The following is a 17,682-nucleotide window of genomic DNA, read 5'->3' as shown; positions in this document are numbered from 1 at the left end:
TTTAGGTTAATACATGATTTGTCTTCTTTCAACAATGGTTTTTTAAAATCGCCCTTTTTCACAGAGGCAGTGTCATGGTCAGATGTCACTATCTTTGCAAATACTCTTTTGGCCTTTGTTCGTCTGATACACAGATATATGCTGAGCAATCTGGCCATCACTGGCACAAGGGAAGTCACTAACACTTCTGTTCATTTGTCTTAAGCCAATCATGAACCATGTCCTGTAATCCTACCATTTTAATCCCTTGCTCCTTTTATTTAAAATTGGAATTCAGTCAGGCCATCCATAACTGTTTCATTATACTTAAATCTCAAGTATATGGCCCCTAAAATGTTTTAAAATATATGTAGTCCTTATTAGTTTTCCCTGGATAACCAAGATCTCAAACTTTTCCAGAATCTCCAACTTAAAATGTCAGATGTATAATTAAGACTTCCATTATGGCACTAAATCAACTTTGCTAAACAGAACACCCTGAGTGGACTCCATCAGGAAAACTGACCAGAAGAATTAATTTGAAAAGGCTAACTTTGGAATATGTTGTTGTTGCAATAAAAAACAACAACAACAGTGTATATGCAATTATAGGAACAATTTTTTAAAAAATAATTTAAATACTGTGGGCAATTAGTTTCTCAACCCTGCTGGGAGTGTTCTCAAAATCCAGCTGTGTTCACCAAACCTCAAAAGTGCTAACTGCAGTGTGGCTATAATAGATTTAAAAGATGAATTAACATATTAACCAACTACCTTCTTTGAATTGCTACACTGAGAAGTATTTACATTTTAATTACACTGATAATAAATATGGCAAGGTAATCATATTACTAATAGAACAATGTCCTTTAAAAATAACATTTGTTCAGTATCACTAAAATAATAAGCATGAGGTTTTGTATCTGAAGATAAATCTGTATGTAATGATGCTTTTCTTACCCATTCTCAGAAGTTGCTAGTGGGCCACCTGTGCTCTTGCTGAGATGTTAATGCCAGTTCATAAACCTCATGGCAACGTGGTAATTAACGCCTTTCTCCTCCTGGTGCCAGGTCAAAGGCACACTGATTTAGGGGTGCATGTTAAAACTTTACTCAGTAAACAAAACTTAAAGAGTGTGCATTATGTGTTTTTGTTTGAACTGTGTTTTTGACATCGGGTGATAATTCTAATCCTAACCCTCGTCTATAAAAATTTTTTTGATGATGATGGAAAGTAAAAAGAGAATGTTATAAATGAATACTGATCATTACATTGTTCTTAAAAACAGTGTAAGGAGCAAAATTTGTAAAAACCTACTTATGAATGGAGTTAAGAAAACATAAATTGGACTACATCAAAATTTAAAACTTCTATGCATCAAAAGATACAATTAACAGAGGTAAACGGCAACCCACAGAATGGGAGAAAATATTTGCAAGTCATATTTCTGATAAGGAGCTAATATCTAGAGCATATAAAAAACTCCTACAATTCAATAACAAAAAATTCTAAACACATTTAAAACTGGGCAAAGGATTTGAATGGACACTTCTCCAAGATGTTTTAAGTGGCCATTAAGCACATGAAAAAGATGCTCAAAATCACTAATAATCAAGGAAATGCAAATCAAGACAGAGAGCTACTACTTCACACCTGTTAATATTAGTATACATATTTTTAAAGACAGAAAATATGAAGTATTGGCAAGAATGTGAAGAAATTGCAAACTTTGTGCCCCATTGATAAGACTGTAAAATGGTGTAGCTGCTATGGAAAATAGTATGGCAGTTCAGCAAAATAGTAAACATAGAATTACCATATGATACAGCAATTCCACTTCTGGGTATATACCCCCAAAGAATCAAAAGTGGGAACTCAGAGAGATATCTGTGCATCTACGTTCATAGCAGCATTATTCACTGCACCCAAAAGGTAGAACCAATCCAGTGTTGATTAGTGGATGAATGGATCAACAAATGTGGTATAAGCATACAATGGCATATTTTTCAGAGTTAAAAAGGGAAGGACATCCTGACAAGGACATCCTGACACATGCTGTAACATGAATGAATCTTTGTTAGAGGAAACACTGACTGAAAGCGCCCACCCTGCAGGCACCATAGTAACCGTTTCCGTGAGTTATTTTACAATAGGAGGTTCTCATAAGGAACATAGAGCTAACAAGCCACCACCAATTGGAAGAATTCGGGGAATGTCAAAAGGAGACACCACGTGTCCTACTATCTCCCAGAATCCTTCTTGCTGGCATCCATCTTGGCTGAGCAATGTGTAAGCCACCACGAAGGACCCTGAGTCAGAATGATTGGCCAGAGACAACCCAGAAACTAGTCCCATCACCATAAAACCCAAGCTATGTGGCAGAGCAGTTCTCTTGGGGTCCCTTACCCTGTTGCTCTCCTCTGGGGTGCCCCTTCCCAATAAAGTCTCTTGCTTTGTCAGCATGCATGTTTCCTGGATACTCCATTTCCAGATATTAGACAAGAGCCCACACTTGGGCCCTGGAAGGGTTTCCCCTTCTGCAACACTTTGCGGACATTCTGAGTGAAATAAGCCAATCACAAAAGGACAAATATTGTATGATTCCACTTATATAAAGTATTTACAGTCAAACTCACAGGGACAGGAAGAATGGTGGGTTGCAGGGGCGACAGGGAGGGAGAAGTAGGGGGCAGTTATTGATTCATGGGTACAGAGGGTCAGTCTTTTGAGACGAAGAGCCCCTGTGGTTGGATGGTGGTGATGGTAGCACAACAATGCAAAGGAATTTAATATCACTGGACTGTACTCTTAAAACTAGAGGTAAAGACCTGCCTGCCCATGCAGGAGACATAAGAGATGCAGGTTTGACCCCTGGGTCGGGAAGATCCCCTGGAGGAGGGCATGGCAACCCACTCCAGTGTTCTTGCCTGGAGAACCCCATGGACAGAGGACCCTGGCAGGCTACAGTCCATAGGGTCACAGAGAGTCAGACACGATTGAAGTGACTTGCATGCATGTACACTTAAAAATGGTGAAGATGGAGAATTTTATACTACATGTATTTTACAGTTTTTCAAAAAGGAATAAATAGCCTTCCTCTCCTTTTCTTCAAACCTGCTCTTCTTCTCCAGTTCCCCATTTCTGTGAGTGGCACCATTCCATGTCCAGCTGTCCAAGCCAGAAACCTGGCCTTGTCCTTGGCACCAATTTCCTTTCCCCCCACCCCACGCAGTCATTCAACAAACCCATATGGACCCTCCCAGGGTGCTGCAGGATCTCATGGCAAATGCCTCCAAGTCCATCTCAAACCCCATGGCTTTGTTTCAGGATCCCTTCTCCTCTCACCTAGGTCTCCACAGCAGTGCCCTTTCGATCTTTCTGCAAATGGTCGCACACACATCTAATCTCTTCTTCACTTGGTAGCAAGAGTGCTCTTTCTTTAAAAAGTGAAAAACTGCAGTGTTCCCTCCCTTCTCTAAGTCATTTGAGTGGCACCTCATTGCTATGAAAATAAAGTCCAAAGCCCTTAAACTGGTCCGTGATGCCCATTTGCATTTGATGCCTCATTACTTCTCCAGCCTTAACTCTCAGTTTCCTGCTGCATTCTATTCACTGGCCATTCTGAAAACTCTCAGTTCTGAAACTTACTACATTCTGTCCCTCTCTGACCTTTACACACTGTTCCTTCTCCTCAGAGCACTGCCCAGCCTCCCCAACCCCAGGACCTTCTTTGCCCAGCCAATTCCCATCATCCACTCTTACATCCTACCTAGCCTGTGAATCACCTCTTCCAAGAAGGCTTGTCTGATCCGAGTTGTGTTAGGTGACCCTCCTAGGGGATCTTCTTTGCCCACCATCAAGCACGTTTAACATGGCATTACGATTGTCTGCTTACTTGCCTGCCTTGGATTTGTTGACACAAACTGGGGGCTTAATGAATCATTAATAAACAAATTCATCAACAGCTCTGGAGAGGCCATAGCTCACTCACAGACACATCCCTAGGTCACTGCAGTGCCAGGAGTGTTAATTAGTAGTAGAACTCAAACATAAGAGCTCTCCATCTGGTGCTCTTGTCACAACTGTACCACATGAAGGGTAATAAACCCACTAAACTCACTATCACAAGAGAGACTGCAACCCAAAGAGACCTTATATAAAAATTTTAGATTTGACATTGCCCGTGTCTTTCCACTGCTCTCTCGTCTGGTCTCAAGTAGCTAAGAAGGCCTGGAATAGACAGAGAACAGAACTGACCAGGTATAACAAGGCCCAAGTTCCTTTTGGGAGAATTCTGAACTAAGCAATTTTTCCAGCATTAATTTTATGGCCTATCTTTAGAGTAGGCCTTTATGATATAACTCACGAGGTCACTCTCTCTATTGACTTTGTACTGAGTGGTGAACTTCAGCATACTGCATTAAAACTGGGCTTTGAAGAAATCCAGTATGGGTGGAAAAGGAAATGTTCCTCATAATACACACATGGACATATATACAGATGTGAATATATATGTTTAGGATATAAATCACTTAAACCAGTCAAAGCTGTCATCATTTATAAGAGGAGTGATGTGGAAGGGGAAAATAAAACCACATCCTTTATTAAATAAAATATACCAAATATACATAAATTGAAACTATAATTTCATCTTCGGTGCTCATGATGTAATTAATCTCTCATATTTTACAGGTTTATGTCAACATAGCTTTCCAGTGAAATGAAAAGTGTATTTTGTATATAGTATGAGCATATTATTTTTCATCGCTATATTACATGGCACAGCCAGACTCCAGCTGCAACTCAAAATTACTGTATAGATATCATTCCAAATGTGGATTTATTGAAATGACATTTTCAGGATCACAAACAGTGCATGCATTCTGTAAAATTTCAAAATCAGGAGAAATAAAGGCTTAAAACTTAATTTAGGAAAGAACTATCTTTTAAAAAAAGATGTAATTAAATCACATTGAGTTTATTATATCCTTGGTGAAGCAATCTCTATTTTCACTTATGGGCATTGTGATGAATTTCAGCCTTCAATATTAAGTATAGCACTATCCTCAAATGACCATTTAAAAGCAGACAAATACTCTAGCATTTTTTAGTACTAATCGGAATTAAGAATACAGGAGGAAATAGGTATGCTTAGTTTATATAAAATGAGACTTACGGTCATAAGCGGCTTTAGCAATTGCTATTGCTGCGTTCTTCTGAATTTCAGGAATTGTAGAGTTTTCTGCAAATGACAGGAGCTTCTTAAGACCCCCTGTTTGCTGAATCAGCACCATAGTATCCATATCTTCAATGCAGTTGGCCACCACAGAAAGAGCTTCTATGTGAAGGTCATTCAATTCCTAATGATAAAAGCAAACACAACTTTAGAAAACTGTAGTAAAAGCAATTCACACTTGCCAAATTTTACTACAAGGGGGAGCTCCAATCAGTTAGAATATAGTATAATTAATTTTGTTGTGACCGAGGCCTAAGGAAACAGTTCTGTTTATTAACATAACATCACGCTCCCTAACCATTTGTCCCATCTCTTCTCATTTCCCCTAGTTTAAAATATTTTGTAGATAAAAAATAATTGCTGGAAACTCTCAGTAGTGGTATCCCAGTGAAGTTGCTCAAACAGCCTTTCATCAACAAAAACTTTATCTTTTTAGGTTTTTTTTTAATTGGAGTATAATTGCTTTGCAATGCTGTGTTTGTTTCTGCTGTACAATGACAAGAATCAGCTATGTGCATACATATATCCTGGACAGCAACTTTAAAATCTAAAAAAAAAAAAAAATGGTTTTAGAAAAAGCAAACAGAAGCAGAAGGGAAGTACATTCCTTAAAACCTCCAGTTGGCAGAAGGAGTTATTGTGAGTGTGCGACTTTCTTGCCTGAGGAACCTCTAGAGTCCCCACAGCAGTGGAAAGTTGCAGCGTTGTATCTGAACTGTTAGAAATGTAAGGTAGAAATCCTTAAAGTGAGAAAAACACAGCAAGGATGCTCCACCACCATGGTATTCTATACAGCATTGCTTCTGATCAAGGAACTCACTTCATAGCAAGAGAAGTGGAGCAGCGAGCACATGGGCACAGAAGTCACTGGCCTTCCCAGGTCCCCACCATCCTGAAGCAGCTGGCTTGGTACAGTGGCCTCTGGAAGACTCCGCTACAACTGGGACTGAGCACAGGGCTGTATGTGCTCTGAAACAGCATCCAGTATATGGTGCTGTTGCTCCCATAGCCGCGGTTCATGGGTCCAGGAACCAAGGAGTGGACACGGTAGTGGCCGCACTCACTGTTACCCATAGCGATTCAGTAGCAAAATTTCTGTTTCCTGTACCCACAAACATAGGCTCTGCTGATCTAGAAATCTTAGATCCAAAGTGATGGATGCTTCCACCCAGAGACACAGCAATGATGAGTCCAGTCCACTGAGATGAAATGAAATCACGGCCACCTGGTCTCTTTGGGGGCCTCGTGCCTCTGAATCAATATGCAAAGAAGAGAGTTACTGTGTGGGTTGGGGTGACTGATCCCAACTATCCAAGGGAAATTGGACTGCTACTCCACAATATAGGTGAGGAAGAGTATGCCTGTAATACAGGGAGTCCCTTACATCATCTCTTAGGTAATATCATACCCTGTGATTAAGGTTGATGAAAAACTATAAGGACCCAATGCAGGCACAACTACAAATGGTCCAGACTCTTCAGGAATAAAGGTTTGGGTCATCGTGTCAGGTAAAGAATCAAGACGAGCTGGGATACTTGCTGAGGGCAAAGGGAATATGGAATGGGTATTGAAAGAAGGTAGTTGTTATTTATACCAACTACAACCATGTGATCAGTTACAGAAAAGAGGACTGTAATTGTCATGAGTATTTCCTTATTTTGTTATGAATGTGTGTGTGTATGTATGAAATATCTTTTTCTTTTCTCTCTTATCCCCTCAGGTAACATGAGATGTACTGACTTTATAATTTATAATATAGTATTTTTAAGATACTTTATTTTTTTAAATATTTATTTCTTTAGTTGGCTGCGCCAGGTCTGAGTCGCGGCACTCAGGATCTTTGTTGCAGCATGTGAGATCTTTATTTGCGGCATGTGGGATCTAGTTCCTTGATCAGGGATCGAACCTGGGGTCCCTGCGGTGGAAGTGTGGGGTCTTAGCCACTGAACCAACAGGGAAGTCCCTGTAATACAGTATTTAAGTAGGGGTAGTTTTATATCTTAGTATTTAAATTATGGGATGTGAAGGAAAAGAGTAAACATCACCCAAGGACTTTATACCCTCCTCTGGGAAAGGGGAAAGTGTGCTTTTGGTTGTACACAGGACAGTTGTATCATGTTAAGTGGAAGCATGATCTTTTATTCTTATTTGGAGATTAACGACTTAGGAGCTCTGTATGGATGCCAAATTGACTAGCGATGGACTTGTGATGTTGAATTTTTTGTTTTAACTTAGCTAGGCCACAATATCCAGATGTTTAGTCAAATGTTATTCTAGATGTTTTCATGAATGTATTTTTTAGATGAAGTTAATATTTAAATCAGTAAACTCACTAAAGCAAATTACTCTCCATCATATGTGGAAAATGACTCTTCTTGCTTTACCCTAGAGAAAACTAGAGCAAAGGGTAGAAGACCAACTGTAGGTGTTTCAAGATAAGACTATAAAAAAAATTTAAAAATCTTAAATCTTCTAAATCAGAAGATAAAAAAAAATTATTTTAGAATGGCCACTAGCATTAGTCTGATTTAATCATGCTGGTAAACTATGTAGCAATAACCAGATTAGTCCATTATACTTAATATCATGCTTAAATATAATAAAATTTCAATTTAAAAAATATTCCATAATATTCATTTATAACAACACTTAGGAGAGATACATCTTCTCATAGAGCATTGAATAAAGGTTACAGGTACCTTAGTTTCTAGGATCTTAATAAGCTGATCCACTCCTTGATTTTCTCTTAGCATGGCCCGGGACTCCTTATCATTTGTAATAACACCTAAGGTTTTGAGAGCCAGCAACTGAATAATTGGATATTCTGACTTCATGAGGTCTAATATAGGAGGGATGGCATTTAGTTCTTGAAGTGTTGCTCGGCACCGAAAATCCTGCCAGGAAAGACAAATGTTTAAATAAGTGATTTTTAAAGCAAAATATAGTCTCATGAATAGAGACATTCTATTTTCTAACAAAAAACATAAGTTATGTTCCCATCTTTTACTCCAGATTCATTTCCAAAATAGCTCACAAACAAATATAAGCAAACCCTCAACTGACAACACCAAAATATTCATATTAGCCCTAGAGACATTGTCAATAATAGGAAATACACATGATCCATGACTTCTCAGAAGCTACTGTTTCTTTGTTTTTGTCATTGTTCAGTTGCCAAGTTGTGTCCAACTTTTTGCAGCCCCATGGACTGCAGCACGCCAGGCTCCTCTGTCCTCCACTATCTCCATTTCCAGCTTTGCTTTCCTCTATCCATCCCACAACTGGCCCCTAATGTTAAGCTTTCTTTGGACATAAAAATTGTAGGTTGTTGCTTATTATGGGTTGAACAGTATCCCCTCAAAACGTGTTGAAGTCCTAGCCCCTAGAACCTCAAAATGTGGCCTTATTTGGAAATAGGATTGTTGCAGATATAATTAGTTAGGATAAGGTCATAGTGGAGTAGTGGGTATTTAGTGGTGTGCTTATAAAACCGGTGTCTTTATAAGAGGAGGGGAGAGAGCCAACAGAGGGAAAGATTGAAATGATGAGGCTGCAAACCAGGGACCGTCAAGGATTCAGAGGTGCTGTCAGAAGCTAGGAAGAGAAAAGGAAGGATTCCACCCAGAGTCCCAGACAGCACAGCCCTGCTGACACCTTAAAGTCAGAAATTCAGCCTTTAGAACTGGGAGGGAATAGATTCCTGGTGTTTTAAGCCAGTCTGTGGTACTTCGTTACAGCAGCCCTAGAAAATGAATACACTGTTATTAACTGGTACTTCTGTTACAAAGAATAGGGGAGCTAAGTCTTAATAAGGAGACTTAGGATGAAACACACAAACCCATCTGCAGGATTATTTAGGCCCATAGGACGAAGAACAGTCACCAGAGAAGGGACACTGCTGCACTTCCTCTTCAGTAAGAGTAGAGGTAACACCAGTGGGTATCCAGCCACATGGCAAGGACGTGCAGGGGCCAGGAATTCATGCTTTTGGGTGCCTTTTGCGATGAGTCCCTTTGTCATCTTTTGCTATTAATATGTATTTTCTCTAGACACTCTGTCTCTCAATGAACGCTCCCTCACCTTTGCTTCGATATCTCTTCTTTCACATTCTGTTGATGGCTATTTAAAATGGTGTCTTATACTTGCAGTTGATCTAAGGCTTATCAAATGTGTGTGGGAATTGTTCAGAAACCTGTACAGGAAAAGAAGCAGAGAAGGCTGTCCAAAGTGGCAGGGAGGTGACCTGCTGGTGATGTGACGGTGTGCCTGTTGGGTTGGGGATTGAGAGGTTGTAGGGGAGGGGCCAGAAGACAGGACAGGTGCAGGCGGTGGGGTGGAGGGGAGGATAAAGGAAACCAGCTCATTACAAAGGAAAGTAGTACCTTGCAAATGTGAGCAATGAGTTTTGTTCAGCAAAACTCAAGTCACTAGGTTTTCACCAACAAATAAGCCTAATCCAAAATCTTAGTAAACTGCATAGGGTGCAATAGGGTATAACCAACTGGACCACCAGGATTAGATCAATAGGTAAGCCCAGGTCAAAACTAGTTCAACACTAATATTAGATTTCCTGTTTTGGAAGAAATACATCTTACCTAGCATAAACCCACCTTAGTCTGCAAGCCATTCTATTCTTTTAAAATTAGGATATGATTCTAAAATGCCCTTTCACCTGAGGACAATTATTTTGTGGAAACTGAAAGTATCAACACTAAACTTCATTTTATTTTATTCTCTGAATGATAACTACTAAATAGTACTGAGATGAACTGATGAATCAAAACTGGAGCATTTTAATAAGCTTTTCCCTTTTTTAATGGGAAAATAAATTCTATAACCAGCTTTTGTCAAAACACGTTTTTATAAGTTAATCTAAAACTTCTAAACACCTGGACCAAGTTGTAAATGCACTCGATAGAATTTTTCTTCACATCCGGGTCTGGGCTGCTTAGCAGTCTGATGAGAGCCTCTAATCCACCTTGTTCAAATATTTGCACTTTGCTGGTATACTCTGCAGACATGTTTGCTAGGCAAAGAGTAGCAAATTCGTGGATAACGACTTCTTCTGTGTATTAAAAACAAATAACACAAGTATGTAAAGGCTTATTCAACCATTATTTTAAAGCACGCTTTAAAAACCAAAGCTCCACAAATCTTACTTTGGTTGGAGCCCATCTTAGTTTGAGAGATTTTAATGATAATTCACAGTTGGTGTTTCATAAACTATTTTCAATAGACACTTTAATCAGAAGTGGATAAGAAACCATTCCTCATTTTTTAAATAGATGTAGGTTGCAGAGTTACCTTCTGGAGCCAGCCGAGCAATCACAGAATTCATGACATCTAACTCCCTTAACAGTTTTTTAACATCATCTACAAAAGAAGAAACAGAATATTAATGTTTAATAATAATAATTATGGCAATGTCTGTGGAATAGTTCTTTATGAGATAGGTTCTAATTTTACAGATAAGAAAACTGAAGCTCAAAATCATACAGCAAGTAAAAGGCAGGCCAGGTCTGTCTGACCCCAGACAGACTCTAGCCCATGGTTCCTTGATTGCTCAGTTGTCCTACCTTCCAAAACACTAGGAAAGATAACCATAAATGTGCAAAAATGCCTAGAATACCATCGATAAAGTTGAGTTACTGTGCCCTACACTTGTTTATTATGTAACAGTAATTCTTTTTTTGTTTTTTTAGGGAAGATACTAAAAATATTTTAAAATTTAGATTTTTACTAAAACTAGTACAGAATGCCAATAAGAATTAACCTCAGCCTTTTTTCATAAGTACATCTTGTATTCATTCCATTTGATTATCACAAATGCCAAAAGTGTTTGGATATATTGACTTTTTAAAGTTCACTTTTGTCCTATTTATAGGAGCCTAATTAAAACTAGACAATTACACCTCTATTTCTTTCTTGCTCTCCTTAACTCCCTTTTTCTTAGAAATAGACCCAGCTGTTACTTCAGTTTTGCAGTTTCTCTTCTTGGTTGATTATCTCTTCTGTCAGTCAAAATCAGCACTACCAGAAGTTTGGAAAAGTTCACTTTGCAGCAGCTGAAGCATATGGTCTAGGGGATTAACCACTGGATATATATGCCTTTTCCTAGACACCTTTTCTGTTTCTCAACCTGTTGAAACTTCTTTCTCTCTGTTCTGTTCAAAATGACTCAAGAAGGCTAGTGAACTTATGTACGTGAATAGGCTTTCAGTACAAAAGAATAATTGAGTTTTGGGGAAGTGTAGGAAAGGTATTCCATGCTCTTGGATTACTTCTTAGTCACAATTTTTTGGTTGCATAATATTCACCATCTAATTTACTCTTGATTGTACATACTCTTTTACATCAGCCTTTTCCTAAGACGGCGAGCTCTTCTGATTGCTTTAAGTAATGTAAAGTCTGGGCTTACAAGGCTACTTCTCACAAGGATCCTGATGAAAGCGCCCTCTTTAGCTGACTTAATTAAATGAGTCTCAGTTATATTAAACTAAATACAGGTTTAAGACTTCACCTTCCAGTGCAGTGGGTTTGGGTTTGCTTCCTGGTTGGGCAGCTAAGGTCCCACATGCCTTGCGGCCAAAAACCCAGAACGTAAAACAGAAGCAATACTGTAGCAAATTCAATAAAGACTTTAAAAATGGTTCACATTAAAAAAAAATCTTAAAAAAATAAATACTAGCTGGAAGATAAAAGAAGATAGAAGCTCCTGTTTGATAAAAAGGTTTAACAAAGTAATTTGAATGCACGTCTTGGATGGCCCAGGCGTGGCATAGGCACATAGCTCAATCACTCTAGCCAAAAACAAAAAGAATTTATTTGAAACTGCAAAAGGGGAAGACAGTTTTCATAGCAAGCCTTTAGCACCTGGAATGTTGGAACATTCTGTTGATTCATCCACTATAAGCATGTGGAAAAGTGTATGAAGATACAAATTTCTGAAGAAGCATCAGTTATTTTAAGACTGTCCAAAGATGATGATTTAACCGTGCAGTTTCAGAGGTGTATTTATTTATATATTAGTCTGGAAACATGACTTCATTTTAGGTCAAATGACTGGTTGCTCATTTTTTTTTATTCCAAGTCTCCTTAGACACATATGAAAAGTGAAGCAACAGTTATTAGTATAATATATAATAGTGTTGGCTCTCTTAACAAAAACGGAGGTTCATAAGCAGTTGAGGATGTGGTGTGTTTTATCCATGTCACCAGATAGTTCAAATAGAAAATCAGCTAAAATGAAAGTGTTAGTTCCTCAGTCGTGTCTGACTCTTTGCGACGCCGTGGACTGTACCCTGCCAGGCTCCTCTGTCCATGGAATTCTCTAGGCAAGAATGTTGGAGTGGATTGCCATTCCCTTCTCCAGGGGGTCTTCCCAACCTAGGAATCGAACCTGGGTTTCCTGTATTGCAAGTGGATTCTTTACCATCTGAGCGTTAACCTCAATAATTGTTTGATTTTTTCACCTACTTCATAGACTCAAAAGGCCCTTAGAAATTCATTCAGTACACTTGAGGCTCAAGCACTCAGTGGAGATCTTGAAGACAGCCACACTCTTTCAATGGTTAAACTTTGCAGTTGCAGACTGCATTGGTCCTAGCACTGGTTACAGCCTAGTCAGCCAGCTTACAGATTGTGGTTTGACAGGTCTAAAAGAGCCATCTCATTTAGCATCCAAATGTAAGAGTATTTTTAACATTTGGGGGCCACAGACTCTTTTAGAAACTCATGAAATTCAATGTAAAAACCTGCTCAGAAAAATCTGCAAACAAATTGTAGGGTTTCACAGATGATAAACTCCTCATATAATGGAAAGATAAGAATATTGAATAAAATCAATAATAGAAACTGCTACTGCTAAGTCACTTCAGTCGTGTCCGACTCTGTGCGACCCCACAGATGGCAGCCCACTGGGCTCCCCTGTCCCCGGGATTCTCCAGGCAAGAACACTGGAATGGGTTGCCATTTCCTTCTCCAATGCATGAAAGTGAAAAGTGAAAGTGAAGTCGCTCACTCGTGGCCGACTCTTAGCGACCCCATGGACTGCAGCCCACCAGGCTCATCTGTCCATGGGATTTTCCAGGCAAGAGTACCGGAGTGGGTTGCCATTGCCTTCTCTGTAATAGAAACTAAGAACATAAAAAACAGGGGAAAAAAGTCACAGAGACCTAGATATTACATTAGAAAATACGAGTGTAAACAGGAATTTATAACTCTCCTTTCTCCCCCAAAATCATTTAGAAGGAGAACCTGACTTACCATGGACACTAATGCTAAAGATCATAAGAGATTTAGTGAATAGAAAGTCTACTGAACTATGAGTCAAAGAGTAAAGTTGTAATTTTAGCTCTCATCTCAGTTCTGCTACTAGCCATCTGCTTGACTTTGGGCAAAGAACCCAATCCTTCAAGGGACCCTTCTATGTTTAAAATGAGTTGCACAAGAGGCATTATGAAGCACTTTTGGTGTATAAACTCTGTGGTGTGTACACAGACTAAAACAGGAGAAATTTAAATATTTCCCCCTTTTTGTTGTTTATAAGTAATGTAATATGCCACATTCAATATGACAGAATTAGTCTACCAAAACCCCAGAGATGGATTTATAAAATAAATAAAATTAAAATGAATCCCTTGAGGTTAAATTTAAACAAGGATAATGCATCAAGTGAGATTACTTGATTATGATTTTAAAAGCAGATACTTACTATTAGAAGCTAGGATTCCAAATATCATAGTAGCATTTCTTCTCACAATTTTGTCTTCATGGGTGAGCAGCTTAGTTAAAGGTTCCACAGCTCCAAGTTCAAGGAGGGTTGCTTTATTTTCCTCACCTACCATCGCAGGTAAAATAAAATCAGAAATGGATAGCAAACTCATCAAAATTCTTCCTTGTGTCATTCCAATTTATTTGCCATTTGCCTTTCACATTCCTCTGCTTCTACACATATTTCTCTAGGATAAACTTTAGAGCAAAGGTATCCTGGATGCTTGCTGCTCTCCTTTCCCTGGATGTTTACAAAACTGGCTTCCTTCTTTGGTTCTTAGCTCATACTGAACCTCCTGAGGGGTCTCCTCTGACCATCCTACCTACTGTCTTCACAACATACCAGTCTTTCTGATTGCTCTTTTTCCTGCTTTATTTTCTTCATACCACTTAATGATCTCTGTGATTGTTTGCTTGCTCTCCTGTAACTTGATTTTCCATGAAGACAGATATCCTTTTTGTTCTATTCTTTCATAACTGCAGTGGCTAGCACAGTGCCAGTCATGTAATGGGCACTCAGCAATACTTACTGGCATAATTAATTATGAAAATTAACACACAGAATCTCCACCTCAAGTTCAAGTGTGTGTGGTGGAGTTTAAGGTGTTCATTTTTCACCCTACAGGTTCACCTGCAGCCATCATGGCTACAGCAAGAAGCCCCAGAACCAGAAGGTCAGTGAAGACCAGCATCAAGCCCAATTGTAGAAGCAGATTATCCAAACCCCGTAAGTGGGATATCATTCTGCAAAATCTGGAATAATGTTTAGGTCCTGATTAATTTCAACTTTTTAATTTCTCCAGCTACAAAGACACATATTTCATTTTCAAAATTAATTTAAGAGGAAAATATTTCTTTGCCTCAGTTTTCTCAGAGAATGAAAATATTTTGTACCTGAAGTTACAGGTTCATTCTGATAACACCTTTCTCAAAACACAGACTGTATCTTCCTATAGTCTATGGACTTGCCTTGTGTCTAAATATTTAAATTTGTCACTTGAAAAAAATATGTTGAAATATACATTGTTGATTACTACAAACATCCTTGTCAAATTTTCCATAATTTTTCATTTTATTGAGGTTCTAAAAGTTAATTTTTTAGATGAAAATATTTTGTGAAAAAGATTTTTTTTTTTCCGCTGTGCCACACAGCATGTGGGATCTTCTCTTTCACCAGGGATCAAACCTGAGCATCCTACATCAGAAGCATGGAGTCTTAACCAATGGACCACCAGGGAAGTCCCAAATAAATTTTAATTTAAGGCTAAACTTTAGGATACTTAAATAAATGGTGACTTCATAGAATCAATGGAGAAATATCCCATCTTTTACAATTTTCTAACAGAATTTTGGTATAATTGGTATTATTTCTTCCATAAGTGTTTGGTAGAGTTCAGCAGTGAAGACATCAAGACCTAAGTGTTCTTTGTGAGATATTTAACTACAAATTTCCATTTCTATAATCGATAAGGGGCTGTTCAGGCTATCTATTTTTCTTTAGTGAGCTTTGGGAGTTTATGTCTTAAAATGAATTTGTCCAATCCATCTGAGTGGTAGAACTTATTGGCTTTATATTGTTCATAATATTTAATTATCCTTCTAATATATGTAGGAGCTGTGGTGATGTCTCCTCTCTCATTCCTCATATCAATAATTTGTCTTATATCTTTTTATTTATCAATCTGACTAGACATTTTTATTAATTATTCTTATTCACCTCAAAAAACAAGTTTTTCATTTTATTGCTTCTGTCCAGTGTTTTTCTGTTTTTTATTGCTATTTCATTGATTTCTGATCACATGTATATTATATTCTTAACATTAATGCCTGGGTTTCATTAACTATTGTTAGCTGAGGTCATAGATTTGAGAGACCTTCTTGTTTTCTAACAGTCATTTGGTACAGTAAATTTCTAAGTACTCTTTTAGTAGCATCCTACACCTTTTTATATGCTGTGCTTTCATTTTCAATTTGGAGTTTCCTTTTATTTCCACTTTCATTCATAGGTTATTTAGAAGTATGTTGTTACTTTCTAGCTATTGGGTGATTGTCCAGAGTTCTTTGTGTTATTGATTTTTAATTTAATTCTAATATGGAATAACATATATTTTGTATGATTGGAATTTTAAATTTATTAAGCCTTGTTTTATGGCCCAGAATATAATCTATTTTGATAAATGTTCTGTATGCACTTGAAGAGAGTGTATACTCTGATGTTCTTAAGAGTGTTCTAAAAATATAAACTAGGTTAAATTCGTTTGTATTGCTGTTCAAATCTCTTATATCCATATAGATTTACTATCTACTGGTTCTTTCATTTATTGAGGTTCTTTCATTTATTTCATTTCATTTATTTCATTTATCAAATCCTGAGCTATAATTGTGGATGTCTATTTCTCTTTGCATTTCTAGATTCATATAATTTGAAAATCTGATATTAAGTACTTAACACAACTGTTTAGGATTTTTCATGGCACATTGATTAATTGGTCCCTTTATTATTATTACAAAATGGTCGTCTTTATCTCTGATACCATTCCATTTTTGTGATAGTAACATCGCTACTTCAGCTTTCTGTTGATTAGTGCTAGCATAGGGTATCATTTTTCCTCCTTTACTTTCAAATTATTTGTTTCATTATATTCTAAGTGCATTTTTTGAAGGCAGAAGGTAGTTTACTCTTGCTTATATCCAATAAAACACCCTGTCCCTGTTAACGTATACAGACCATTTACATTTAATTTGATTATTGATATGGTTAGGTTTAAATATACCATCTTGTTACTTATCTCATATGTGTTTCATTGTTGTTTTTCTTTTCTTCATTTCTGCCTTCTTCATATGAATTGAAATTTTTATGATTCTATTTTATTCCTTTGTTGGCTTATTTGATATCCTTGTTTTGTTATTTTCATGGTTGCATTAGGGTATGTAGTATATGTCCTAGCACAGTCTTCTTTCAAGTGGTAGTATATATTACTTCACATTCAGTACACTTATATAGTATACTTCCACTTTTTTTTTACCTTTCCACCTTGGTTCTGTGTCCTATATCTTACTTTTACACGTTTCAGACTGCACAATATATGATTATTATTTTTGTCTAAAATAACTAATTTGTTTTTTAAGTGATTTAGATAATAAGCAAAAAACCTTATATGTTACAATTTCAGGGTTCTATCTTTATTCTTCTTCCATATTTCCATCTGGTATCCTTTTCCTCCTGCCTGAAGGACCTACTTAATATAGTTAGTAGTGTGGGTCTCCTTGCAAAGAGCTATTTCAGTTTTTGAATGTTTGAAAAAGACTTTATTTCACTTATGATTTTGAAAGATATTTTTTCAGGGTGTAGAAATCTAGGTTGAAAGTTTTAATTTTTTTCAGTACTTTAAAGATATTGCTCCACTGACTTTTTTTAATTAAAAAATGTATGTATTTATTTGGCTGTGCCAGGTCCTAGTTGTGGCATACAGGATCTTTTAGATGCCACATTCAAACTCTTAGTTGTGGCATGTGGGATCTAGTTCCCTGACCAGGGATCAAACCCAGGTCCCCTGCATTGGGAGCACAGAGTCTTAGCAACTGGACCACCAGGAAAGTCCTGAGACTTTCCTTGTTTTTTGATAATTGGAGAATGTCCCTGAATTGGAATTTGATTTAAAAAATCATATTTAGACTCTGAGGCTCTAGGTTG

The 17,682-nt window shown here is 37.6% G+C and overlaps 1 protein-coding gene and 1 long non-coding RNA gene across 21 annotated transcripts in view; both read right to left on the bottom strand.

Moving 5' to 3' along the window:
• The window catches only part of ARMC3 (armadillo repeat containing 3), an 84,100-nt gene that overhangs the window by 49,334 nt on the left and 17,084 nt on the right, over positions 1 to 17,682 (bottom strand). For 17 of the 20 annotated variants that reach the window (XM_081556731.1, XM_081556732.1, XM_081556741.1 and 14 more), the window contains 5 exons: positions 13,930 to 14,055; positions 10,521 to 10,589; positions 10,106 to 10,281; positions 7,916 to 8,110; positions 5,157 to 5,340 (listed from right to left, as the gene is read on the bottom strand). In XM_081556731.1, the coding sequence (XP_081412857.1) occupies positions 5,157 to 5,340; positions 7,916 to 8,110; positions 10,106 to 10,281; positions 10,521 to 10,589; positions 13,930 to 14,055 (750 nt within the window). The remainder of the gene's footprint in view (positions 1 to 5,156; positions 5,341 to 7,915; positions 8,111 to 10,105; positions 10,282 to 10,520; positions 10,590 to 13,929; positions 14,056 to 17,682) is intronic. The other 3 variants (XM_081556746.1, XM_081556748.1, XM_081556749.1) reach the window with 1 other exon arrangement.
• LOC145532195 (uncharacterized) lies at positions 920 to 2,079 on the bottom strand. The gene is made up of 2 exons (XR_014073079.1): positions 1,797 to 2,079; positions 920 to 1,040 (listed from the first exon to the last, which is right to left on the bottom strand). It is a non-coding gene; the product is annotated as an uncharacterized LOC145532195 (long non-coding RNA).

This window comes from Giraffa tippelskirchi, chromosome 13 (genome assembly GCF_054371585.1).
Source record: "Giraffa tippelskirchi isolate mGirTip1 chromosome 13, T2T-mGirTip1v1.2.pri, whole genome shotgun sequence".
NCBI lineage: Eukaryota > Metazoa > Chordata > Mammalia > Artiodactyla > Giraffidae > Giraffa > Giraffa tippelskirchi.
The sequence above is the reverse complement of the archived record's forward strand: the minus strand, read 5'-3'. Positions and strand labels throughout refer to the sequence as shown.